The sequence below is a fragment of the Rattus rattus genome, chromosome 6, assembly GCF_011064425.1.
Source record: "Rattus rattus isolate New Zealand chromosome 6, Rrattus_CSIRO_v1, whole genome shotgun sequence".
NCBI lineage: Eukaryota > Metazoa > Chordata > Mammalia > Rodentia > Muridae > Rattus > Rattus rattus.
In genome coordinates this window covers 23589380-23601751 of record NC_046159.1, presented here as the reverse complement: position 1 = coordinate 23601751, position 12372 = coordinate 23589380, and the positions used below count along the sequence as shown (strand labels likewise).

The 12372-nt window shown below is 43.6% G+C and overlaps 1 protein-coding gene and 1 non-coding gene across 2 annotated transcripts in view; one reads left to right on the top strand and one right to left on the bottom strand.

Annotated features, from left to right (window-relative positions):
• Window positions 1–2147: 2147 nt before the first annotated feature.
• LOC116904731 lies at window positions 2148–2278 on the bottom strand. Its single transcript, XR_004388421.1, has one exon. It is a non-coding gene; the product is annotated as a small nucleolar RNA SNORA17 (small nucleolar RNA).
• Window positions 2279–2594: 316 nt separating this feature from the next.
• Window positions 2595–12372, top strand: part of Cd163 (CD163 molecule) — a 33682-nt gene continuing 23904 nt past the window's right edge. The window contains exons 1-6 of the mRNA XM_032905719.1: window positions 2595–2640; window positions 3644–3727; window positions 4745–5062; window positions 6689–7012; window positions 9100–9420; window positions 10145–10471. Coding sequence (XP_032761610.1) covers window positions 2595–2640; window positions 3644–3727; window positions 4745–5062; window positions 6689–7012; window positions 9100–9420; window positions 10145–10471 — 1420 coding nt within the window. The remainder of the gene's footprint in view (window positions 2641–3643; window positions 3728–4744; window positions 5063–6688; window positions 7013–9099; window positions 9421–10144; window positions 10472–12372) is intronic.

The window sequence follows — 12372 nt, the reverse complement described above, 5'->3', positions numbered from 1 at the left end:
TCTCAGAGACTGAACCACCAACCAAAGAGTATACACAAACTGGACCTAGCCACCCTGACACACACATATGTAACAAATGTGCAGCTTGGTCTTCATGTGAGTCACAAACAACTGCAGTCTCAGGGAGGGGAGCTATCTCAAAAGCTGTTCCTCTCTGAGGGATATGTTCTTGTAGCTGTACTGCCTGTCCGGCCTCAGTGGGAAAGTATGGGCCTAGCCCTACAGACACTTGATGTTCCTGGGTGAGAGGATACCTGGGGGTGGGGATTCCTCCCTCTCTGAGGAGAAAGGAAGGAGGGGGTAGAGGGAAGGATTGTGGGACAGAATGAGGGACAATGAGTAGGATGTAAAATGAATAAGTAAAATAGGACCTGGAGAGATGCCTTAGCCATGAAGAGCACTTGCCACCTTTGCAGAAGACCAAGTTCTGTTCCTTGCGCCCAGATGGTGGTAAAAAAAACCTCCTGTAACTCCAGTTCCGAGGTCTCCAATGTCCTCTCCTGGTCTCTCTTGGTCCCCACACACATGTGGTATATATTCATACAACCAGGCAAAAATATATAACATAAGTAAGACATAATCCATTAATTTTTTAAAACTTGTATTAGTTCTTTGTGAATTTCACATCAGCACCCCAATCCTACTCATCCAACACTACAGCCAGCAAGGGGCAGAGCAGGCTCTCCTGCTCCCATGCCATCAAGGTCAGCTCTATTGTGCTGCCCAGACAAGATACAGGACCCACTCTCCTGAGTGCTGCAGTAGGCAAGGGGCTAAGCTAACTGTCCTGCTCTCGTGTCCTTGGCTCATTTACAGCCTCCACAACCTCCACAACAAACCAAGCTCTACCTTACTTCCCAGGTGAGGTGCAAGGTCTGCTTTCCTGATTGCTGTGGCCAGTGAGGGACAGGGACAGTTCTCTCACTTTCATGATCCCAGAGCCATATATCCTGCCTGCCATGGGTAGTGAGGAATGGGAGGAGGAGGACATCTTTCCCTTATCTGTGCTACCACAAAGCAGGCAAGACCCACAGCTGGCTCTCCCATACTCACACCCTCAGGATCAACTCACTTACAACCTCATGCCCAGGGGCAGTTCTACTGTGCTGTGCAGACAAGGTGCAGGACCTGCATACCCAAGAGCTACAGCAGGTAAAGGTCAGAATCACCTCCCCAGTTCTCATGACCAGTTCTCTCACCTGCCATGGGTGATGAGAAACTCTTCCCTCACTGCCACCGCCACACAGCAAGAGGTAAGGCTGGATCTCCCATGGTTTTTGTCCTTCTGGTTGACTTACCTGCAATTCCAACATCCAAGGCCAGCCCTACTATACAACCCAGGCAAGCCACCAGGCCTGCTTTCCCGAGTACTGCAGTTAGATAAGGATGGAGTTCACTCTCCTGCTTTCACAGACCCATGATCAGCTCTCCCAAGATGCCCAGGTGAATGATGGGGCCAATTCTGCACAGTCCTCAGACATCAACATGGCCCCAGGCAGCAGTCCAGACCAGAGATGTTTGTCCACCTAGCCTTTCATAGTAACAGACCCCTGCATTTTCAGGCCCATTGACCCAGACATGGCCCATGGTGGTAGCACAGGCCAGTACCCCAGCATGTTCTCAAGTGGCATCACAGGCTATTCACATCGGGCTGTTTGTTCCTCACTACCCTCGAGTCTCCAGTTCTGCCTCTCTTCACTGTATGGACATCCTTCTGTTTCCTTCTCTTCCATTTCTCCACCACTTACTTGCTCCTTTTAGTGGTTCCAGGGTCTCTGAGCATGTGGGTTTGTTTCAAGAGTAGTCTCAGTGCATTATAACACTGGCTAGGAGTCATCTCGGGCATGGTCTGCCCCTCTAGACCTGCGCTGCAATGGACTGGTGGTCATCTCAGGCTAGATCCATGTTCGGGCCCCATGGAGCTGGACTGGTGGTCATAATGGGCCCGCTTCTTGCTCGGGACCTCCTGAGTGGCCACATGCAAGGGTCGACTGTCTTGGGCTCACTCCCTTCCCTCCCCCCAACTCCTCACCCCTGAACCATGGTCCCAGGTGGGGTTCCTATGGACACTGCCTCACTCTCTTCTCTGGGAGCTCATCCAGGCTTCCAAGGCACCAGACTGGTAGTCGTCTCGGGCTTTCTTTTTTCATGGGTACAAATCATTCACATGTTCACAGGACAGAACCCTGAGCGAAGTCATAGCATCTCTCCTCCCTGCCACCAGCTAATAATGCAGGTGTGACCCAGTAGCTGCACCTGCAGCATCTCTAGGGGCAGATTAATCAATCGAGTCATTAAAATATCCAATCAAGAGCAGCAGCAAATGAATAAATGAATATACTCCCTAGCTTTCATAAACCAGGAAAACTATTAAACTTTCATTTGGTTGCTTTGTGTCCCAACGTGGGAGGGGAAAGAAGACAAAGGAAGCAAGGACTCTCCCTTTAAGGGTGGCTCCTCCCTCTTTCTGGAGCCTTTCTATTCTTAAGAGTGAGATGATTATCTCCCTCCGTGGTCGTCCACTGTCTTCAGAGAACACATCTATGAAATAGTAAAAGGAGACACACGAGCCATCGGAATCATCAGACTTTGGAATGGGCAAGAACAGAATGGTTCTTCTTGGAGGTGCTGGGTCTCCCGGTAAAAGTCTCTTATTTATCCTTTATTTGAGTTAAGAGATGTCTGACAGTGAATAGATGTGATTGGCATAGGAGAGGAAGGAATAGCAAGGGGCATCCAGGTCCTGTAGAAGTGCTTTCCGTCAGCCATGGATCCCAAACTGTTATTGTAAAGTAGGAAGCCGTGTTTTCCTTAATTTTATAAAATTGCTGAAGTGAAATCAAGTCAGGACCTGAAATAAGCAGAACTGTCCTGGGTATGAAACAGGGGTTTGTCAGGAAAGATAAAGTGTAAGAACCAACACTGATTAAAAGTTGAATCCAATAGGAAGCTTGGAAAACCAACTCAGTGCAAAATTCTACTTCATGATGGGCATGGACAGGCTGGAAATCATTCTTCAGTTCCACATGAGTGCTGAATTGTGGTCACTGTGGAGCTCAGAGCTGTATGGCACTTTTTTAATGCTGTCTGTGGGGATGATAAGATTAACAGTTGGGTATTTTTGGATGCGAAGTGGACTATTTGTCATGCAGTTGAGAACGATACGTAGCAGGTCCTATTGGTGGAACAGTTATGAACATAAGAAATACCAGCCACTCTTCCATGAAGTTGTTAGGAAACTCTGTGAAGCAGAAAGACATGGAGCCTGTTTGATTGATGCCAAGAAGGTAGAGGGACAGAGAGCTCAGAACCCTGTCCTAGAGTGTGCAGAGAACATGCTCCATACCCGGTTTGGTTAATGTCTCTTTCAATAGTGCAAGCTTAAGACCTGCCTTTGAAATTTGCTTCTGTGCCCAGCATTTTCAAAACTCTTCAGTCCTGGGCTGCATGTAAGCAGTTGCATTTCCAAAACTATTCCACCAGCCCTGCTGTTCTTCGTCTGGGTCTTTCCCACTTGCCTTCCAGTTTGAAGGAAGGGTCTTTCTTTTTATTGGTTTAGTCTTTGTCATACCCCAAACTCTGGACCTTCTCTTATCCAAAATCTCCTGTTAGTAAACTTTTACTCCTTCCCCCTTGTTCACAGGTTATAAAAGATTTGTCCACCTAGGTTTCTTTGTTGTGGCTGTGAGCTCACTTCTCAGCGTCTCTGCTGTCACTCAGGCTCCTGGTGAGTATTTTGTCAAGCTTACTTGTGGCCTTAGCCTGCCCTGATATGAACTGTCAAACAAAATCACAATTCCCCTGTATGGTAAAATAGCATCTAAAATTCCATCCTCTGCAGAGCTGAAGAACCAAATATCAAAACTATACAATTGTATTCTAACCAGACCCAAAATTGTTAGCATGGTCTTCCCTCATATAAAACAACCCCATGTTACATAAAGACTGAAAGTGGTATATAGCAGACTAAAAAGAAAGGAGAAGAAAGCTCAGAGTTATTTGGACAAAAGGAAGTTCCGGAAACACTTCAATAAATTCAAAGCGTAAACGTGACATTTTTAAAAAATGTATTGCAGGAAGCCTGGCTGATAGGCCCGCCAGGTTCCTCGGTTAAGCCAAAATAATAGCAAAAAAGCAGGTGAAACAGTCTGAGAATGGGAGTGAGAGAAATAATGTTGTTGTGGTGGTGATGGTAGTCGTTTGTAATCATAGATAATAGGAAAATAACTCTCTAGACTTCAACTTTAAAAGACTAGTTTCATGAGATTTCAGCTACTATGTGTAAAAATCCACGCAAATTTACATAAATGTATGAAATGGTTACTTAATTCCTTTCAACTATTTTCTCTATCCTCACACAATTACTATTAACTTGATTTCTATTGAGTTTGTAGTAGGAAGGAACACACATGGCTCATCCTGTAGAACTCTCCTTATTTCAGATGGTATAAATTGCCACTGCTTAGGACACCCAGTCATACAATTAAAATCCTAGGTAGCACCTTGCCCTTGGCCTTCCCAGTTTTGCCATTGCTCCACTTGAAACTGTGGTACTATCAGTTCCATCCGGACGCTAGAAAATGTCATTCTCCTATTGTACCATGGTAGGGTCAGAATGGGTCCCAACTCGGACTCTAAGTTCTATGTAAGTAATCTAAAAACAGGTCATGTTCTCTGCATGCTTTCTGACCATTTGCTGTGTTAACTTGTTACTTGTTTCCATGTTGATTTGTTACTGCAAAAGGAATGAAGAAGGAACTGAGACTGGCCGGTGGTGAAAACAACTGTAGTGGGAGAGTGGAACTTAAGATCCATGAGAAGTGGGGCACAGTGTGCGGTAACGGCTGGACCATGAACGAGGTGTCTGTGGTTTGCCAGCAGCTAGGATGTCCAACTTCGATTAAAGCCCCTGGATGGGCTAACGCCAGCGCAGGCTCTGGGGACATCTGGATGGACAAGGTTACTTGTACAGGGAATGAGTCAGCTCTTTGGGACTGCAAACATGAGGGGTGGGGAAAGCACAACTGTACCCATGAACAAGATGCTGGAGTGACCTGCTCAGGTAAGGCTTGCCCATGTCAAAGCAAACCCCAGGCACGTATTTCTAATTCAGTTCACAGTGTCTCTTGGATTCAACATTGCATTGAATTCCAGTGCAGTTATTCACTGATACTAAAACTTCATGCAAATCATTTAATCTTTCTAAGCTTCTGATAACTCAATAATAAGACATATGCCAAGCTCTCTGCACACTGTGTGGTGTGCAACAATTGCTGAAAATATTAGTTTCTTCAAGGACTCCATCTTTCGTTACCATGTGGACTCGGCCATCTTCTCTTCCTCCTCGTTTATTTTATTATTAATCTTTACGTTGACAAACATAGCACTTCTAACAAATTTCAAAACTATAAGAAATCTTTCCAGGCCTTCCCTGTAAATGGAGCTAACATTCAGCTGCAGCTTAAGTGTAGTACCCTGTGCTTTTATTTTCTTACATAATGAAGAGTGAAGTTAAACTTATTTTTTGAAGTTTATAAACCTGAAGGTCCAACCAAAAACTGATAAGAGAAGAGCCTATAGCTACTCAAGGACTTGCTAGTTTCATAGGGATCTGTGCTCTGTATCTGTGGGATCCTTCACCCTAACTCCTACTTAGTCTTCAGAGAATCCGCTTCTTGGCACACCAGTCAACAGAAAACTGATGCCGGGCCACTCCACCTACCACTCCACCACTCAGGTCTTGGCTTTGCCATCTTTCTCAATGCTTTCTCAATGCTATGCCCAGTGACTGAGCCTCAGGTCATTGATCTGTGAACTGGGCTAACAATGATAACATATAGTGTTCAAACTTGTAAGGATTGAATAATACAGCACGTGATGCACTTAAATGTACATTGATTGTGACCTCTTACAATTATCAGTTATTATTACTAATTGCCCAGGATGAAAACAAGCCTTGCTAAGTTGTGGTCTTTGGTTGGAGTTTGGAGCTCATAAAATTTAATTTCTTGTTCAACAAAGTGCTTCTAAAATTTTATCCAAATCCACCTTCCCCAGTGGCCCCATATATCAACTAAAGTCTCCTCTTTTTTTCATGTATTTTACTCCTCACAGAACTCATAGCATGAGGAATAAATTTTGCTATAAAAAATAAGAAAATTAAAAAACTCCCTTTTTGCTGAAAATAATGGTAAATTTCTTGGGATGATTTTTAAGAACTTGATAGCACATAGTGTTTTAAAGACTGTTGTGTTTATTTAGTCATTTTAATCTTTTCTTATTTTCTAATTTCAAATTCAACAACAATTACTCATTCTTAGAACTCTTTTACTATGGATAGGTTAAAATACGGAATCTAAGCATCTGGTAAATGACTGTTTTCTCATTTTCTACAACTTGATTAGAAGGCCAATTTACGTTTTCCTGCTTTTGTTTAACGAATAATGTGTCATATTGGTCTTTTCTCTGGTAAAGTATTCTGATCTGTAATACAATTTGCTTGGAAAGCAAATGTAGAGGGAAATCCTTACTGCTCATTGGGCTTTAACATGTTAAAATTCTCTGATACATGGAGAAGGGCCATATCTGAAAGCCAAACACTAACTTTTAATGCCAAGTATCCAGAAAACCCTAAATGAATAGCTGCTTATGAATGACTTTCACTTCCTAACCTTGGTCGCTTCTCTAGATGGATCTAATTTGGAGATGAGACTGGTGAACAGCGGGGGCAACCGATGCTCAGGAAGAGTAGAAATAAAGTTCCTGGGAAAGTGGGGGACAGTGTGTGACGACAACTTCAGCAAAGATCACGCTTCTGTGATTTGTAAACAACTTGGATGTGGAAGTGCCATCAGTTTCTCTGGCTCAGCTAAATTAGGAGCTGGTTCTGGACAAATCTGGCTTGATGATCTGTCATGCAATGGAAATGAGTCAGCTATCTGGGACTGCAAACACCGGGGATGGGGAAGGCACAACTGTGACCATGCTGAGGACGTCGGTGTGATCTGCTTAGGTAAGGACAGCTCCGGGTGTTTTGCTCTCTGTGACAGACAAAACGTAAAGGTACCGGAGGTGTAAGTCCAAGTCCTTGAGAACATAATGAAGTCAGCCTCTGTCATTTCATTATTGTCTCGTCTAGGGTCCCAGCTCTAATACTTTTGGGTTCACTAACTGAAATCAGAAGGTTGCAATAGTCATAGGGGGCAAGGAGGCACTGGAGCGGTGTCTCGTTAATTGATAGTCCTTAAAGCTCTTGCAGGAGACTGGGGTTCAGTTCTCAGCAGCCACCTGTCACTCCAATTCCACAAGATCGGATCCCTTCCCGATCTCCAAGGGCACTGCACATACATGCTGCATATACATTTGTTCAGGCACACGCATATACATGTAAAAATGTTAAAATAATAAACAATTAAAATAGTATTAAAATGATGAAATTTACTTTCATCATAAAAAGGATGTTTCGGAAAAGCTTGATGGGGATTGAAGATGGGATGAAGGCGGGCAGGAGGGGACTGAGGTGGAGGGTGAAGAGAGGAGGGATGGGGTAAAGGGGTCAGTAGCAAATCTTTTAAAGCTTTTGTGTATGTGACTCTTGTATGTTGAGCACATTTCCCCCTTATAATCTCTTATCCTTTCTTTATCTTCCTCCCTCCTGTTAGTACTCTATGTTCCTTTTAGATTGTCTTATTTCTTCTTTCAAGTCATTTATAAATAAGCAGATAGATAATAAGATGATAAATAAGTCAGTAGACAGACAGATGATACATAGATACATAGATGATAGATAGGTATGTAAATAGATGATAATACATACTTACATACATAGACAGTTGATAGGTAAGAAGATAGATAGATAGATAGATAGATAGATAGATAGATAGATAGATAGATAGATAGATAGATAGATAGATAGATGGATGGATAGATGGATGATGGATAGATAGAGACACAAATATAGAAATATCACAAATATATAATTGTATATGTCTATGTAAAACTCTCAGAAATATTTGCTATTTGTCTTTCTGAGATTGTTTAAAACAAACCACTATCCTCATCATCCCCTGAAACCCTCCTTTTTAGTCACATTGGCCCACCCCTTCCCAAACCATCAGCTCAAATCCATAGAATTAAAGAATAAAAGCAAAAGTGCCAATATATCAGCACTCCACAAAGGCTTAGGCTGTCTGTGAGCAAGAACTGCTTCAGAGACTTTTAATTCTCACCAGGGTCCCAGGCTATCGGCTTGTGTTTATCACAGGATATTCTTCAGAACCAAGGAAGGACTTTTTATGGGGTGTTGATTATAGACAGTGAGAGGAGCGGATTAGTCAGCTCCTTCTTCCTCTGCTCTGCCTTTAAACTGAGAGAGTATTCGGGTAGTTACTTTTCTATTGCCGTGGTAATACAACATGATCGTGACAACTTAAAGAAGGAATCATTTATTCTGGCTTGAGGATAGGTGGGTGTCCATCACCATCACAGTGGGGAATGACAGCAGGCCTGCTAAGTGGTGCAGCAAGCTGAGCACTCTTAAAATCAAAGAGCGAAGCAGAACAATGACCAGGAATGGTAAGATGCTTTTAAAGCCTTCCCCCAGAGGCACACTTCCTCCAGAAAGGCCACACCTCCTAAACCTCTCCAAACAGTGCCACCAACTGGGGACCAAGTGTTCAAACACCCGAGCCCATGAGGGAACATTCTCACTCTAACCACCACAGGTACTTGCAGAAGGGCCAGGGTCACAGCACAAACTGGGTAATGGAGACCGATCATGCCATTAACAATGAAAGCGAGTGGTGGGTATTTACCCAAACTGGAGATGAAACACCTAAACACAGGCAGATGTACTTTAACAAAAGAGAGCAAGCAGTTCTAGCACCAGTTGTGGTGACCAAACAGGCACCAACACTGACTCTGGGCAAATCTCTGAGACATTCCCCAAAGTGAGAACTGCATGGTCATGGCTCACCATGGAGCTATAGAACGGCTGCCTCTAACCATCTCGCCTCCCCTTCTTTAACTCTGCCGGGGCTTGTTTTCAAACACCTCATCCTTATTTCCCTTTTGCCGATGTATGATTTGTTTCTGTTGTAGACGGAGCGGATCTGAGCCTGAGACTGGTGGATGGAGTGTCCAAATGTTCAGGAAGATTGGAAGTGAGATTCCAAGGAGAGTGGGGGACCGTGTGTGACGACAGCTGGGATAGCCGTGACGCTTCTGTGGTGTGTAAGCAACTGGGATGTCCAACTGCCATCACTGCCATTGGCCGAGTTAATGCCAGTGAGGGATCCGGACCAATTTGGCTTGACAGTATCTCCTGCGAGGGACATGAGCCGGCTCTTTGGGAGTGTAAGCACCAGGAATGGGGGAAGCATTACTGTAACCACAAAGAAGACGCTGGCGTGACATGTTCTGGTAAGTTAGAACAAAAGGCAGGTCAAAGAGGTATGGCTAGTGTGACTAGTGGAAACGATTACCTCATCGTTGGGAGTTCCTTCACAGCTGGGAAGGGTCAGGCACAGCCTTCATACAAGGGTTACTTGGCTCCTTTGTCTGTATTATTAGTACTCTTTGGAACCACACCTTAAATTCTAAATCTATATGGAGCTCAGAGTTAATACTTAGGAATGAAGTGTGTGTGTGTGTGTGTGTGTGTGTGTGAGAGAGAGAAAGAGAGAGAGAGAGAGAGAGAGAGAGAGAGCACATGTGTGTGCACATGAGTAATTAATATTTTCAGTTCTTAAGAACTATGTACCATTTCTATGTGGAATCCACAGTCTGCATTTGTTTATTAAGGCCTCAGTAAACAGATAAGCCAAGATTAGCTATAGTGGCATAGGCCTGTAATCCAAGCCACTTAAGAGAGATTAGGGCAGAGGGTGGCAAATTCAAATACAACTTACTGAGCCCCATCTCAGGAACATTTAAAACAAAATCATAAAGAGGTATCAGGCATACAATCCTCTAGCTTATAAAGGGGACTAGGTTCAAGCCACAGTAATACCAAGAAACAAGCAAACAGCAGGCGCTGGGTAGATCACAGGTTCCAGTGTCTCGGCAGCGTCTGCAAAGGAGGGGAGTAGAAAGTCTTTCGGGAGCTACCCTGCCCAGGTTCCCTCTGCCTGTGTTTCCTCTGCAGATGGAGCAGATCTGGAACTTCGGCTCGTCGGTGGAGGCAGTCGCTGTGCTGGGATGGTGGAGGTGGAGATTCAGAAGCTGACTGGGAAGGTGTGCGGCCGAGGCTGGACACTGACAGACGCCGACGTGGTTTGCAGACAGCTTGGATGTGGCTCTGCACTTCAAACACAGTCTAAGATCTACTCTAAAACCAAAACCGAGGCAACAGATACGTGGCTCTTTCCCGGCTCTTGTAATGGAAATGAAACTTCTCTTTGGCAATGTAAAAACTGGCAGTGGGGCGGCCTTTCCTGTGATCACTTCGAAGAAGCCCAAGTTACCTGCTCAGGTGATACTTTCAATCCATTCGTTAAGAAGCAACTTAGTTCCAAGGGTTCTGTAGATACTGTGGCCGTGGTTTGCTTTTTCTGCTCTTGTTTTAACCTTATGAATCAGGATATGCAGGCGCATTGCTTATGCTAATGATAGAATTAGGATTCTTTTAACCTCTTCCTTTGAATTTTTTAAAGATTTATTTATTTAGTATATATACATATGCCTATATGTATGCCTGCATGCCATAAGAGGACACTAGAGCTCATTATAAGTGGTTGTGAGCCCCCATGTGGTTGCTAAGAATTGAACTCAGGACCTCCAGAAAGTGCAGCCAGTGCTCTTAACCATGGAGTCATCTCTCCATCCCCTGGGGTTGGTTTTTAAAATAAATCTGATTGCACTATTTCTGTGAAAGCAGTAATTAATGTATGTGACGCATATCATTGTGCATCTGTATTATGCATATGTGACATACTGACAGACAAATGAATAATTATTCTTCAAATAACAACGTATCGGGGATCTGGAGAGATGGCCCAATGGGTAAAGCACTTACCACACACTCAGAAAAGCCTGAATTCAGACCGACAGCACACATAAAGATCTGGATGCCCCAGTGTACACTTGTAAGCTTAGCACTTGCATCTGACTACAGCTATTCTCAAAGGTAGCAAAAGAATGCTATCCAGCTACGAGGTCAAAGAGCAAATTTGCAGATGCCAATACGGACAGATGTCAACCTCTGCCTGGCATTGTTCATCTCAGACATAAGGCCATTTGAAACCTAAGGCTAAATGAAAGCCGAGACCAGCTGGCAAGCTTGATACTTCGGTTGTGCAGCACCAATTTTATCTTCTGCTTTGGCTGCATTTTACCATCGACTCAGCCGAGAAGCAAGACACTTAGGGTGTTTCAAATGATGACGATTTATTCTTCTTTGTGCATCTCGTATACTTTGTTACTGGACAAAAGGAAAAAGTCCTAACTAACTGTTCTTAAATTTCCTCTTCATTCGAGTCCCTTAGGGGAAGAAAAAAATGTTGATTTAGTAACTTTGGCAGATTAAAACTTAACTTGTTAATCGAAAGAATTGATCTATGCACAAAATTCTATTTATTGGCTCTTACACAAAAAAATCAATGAAGTCATATATTTGTTGGGAAGAAAGTCCCTTTAAAAAGCTCAGAGTCCATCATTCTGATATACATAGTGATCTAAAGGCGTGAGTCAATGCATGTTAACAGGATCACAAAATTAAAGCTGAAAAAAAGGAAGGGCCAAAGTAGCCTATTTGGATGGAAGATTTTGGGTTTAGATTCAGATGTTTTAGCATTGGGGAACAGAAAGAATGTGTACAGAAAGAGTTTGCTTTCAAGCACATTACATGCTTTCACACAGGAAAAAAAAAGGGCACATTGGGTTTGGTTTTGCTATTCTCTGATTCTATTTAATTTCATTTGAAATAGCTACACACGAACACTCTAGAAACCAAGGAACATAGTTTGGCCTGATCTCAGAAATTGCCTTGACTTAAAAATTAAGTCCAATGCCAACCCCACTCACAAAGCTTTCAACCCAAAATGTGTCCTACCTGCAAGAAGTGGAGGGACAAAGACGGAGCAGAGGCTGAGGGAATGGCCAACCAATGACTGCCCCAAAATTGAGACCCATCCAATGGGCAAGAACCGATCCCTGACACTATTAATGACACTATGCTATACTGGCAGACAATAGCAGAGCATAACTGTCCTCTGAGAGGCTCCATCTGAAACAGATGCAGAGACCCACAGCTAAACACTGGACATTGGGGAGTCTGTGGAAGAGTTGGGGAAATGATTAAGGGACCTAAAATGAATAGGGACTTCACAGGAAGACCAACAGAGTCAACAAATCTGGTCCCTTGGAGGATCCCTG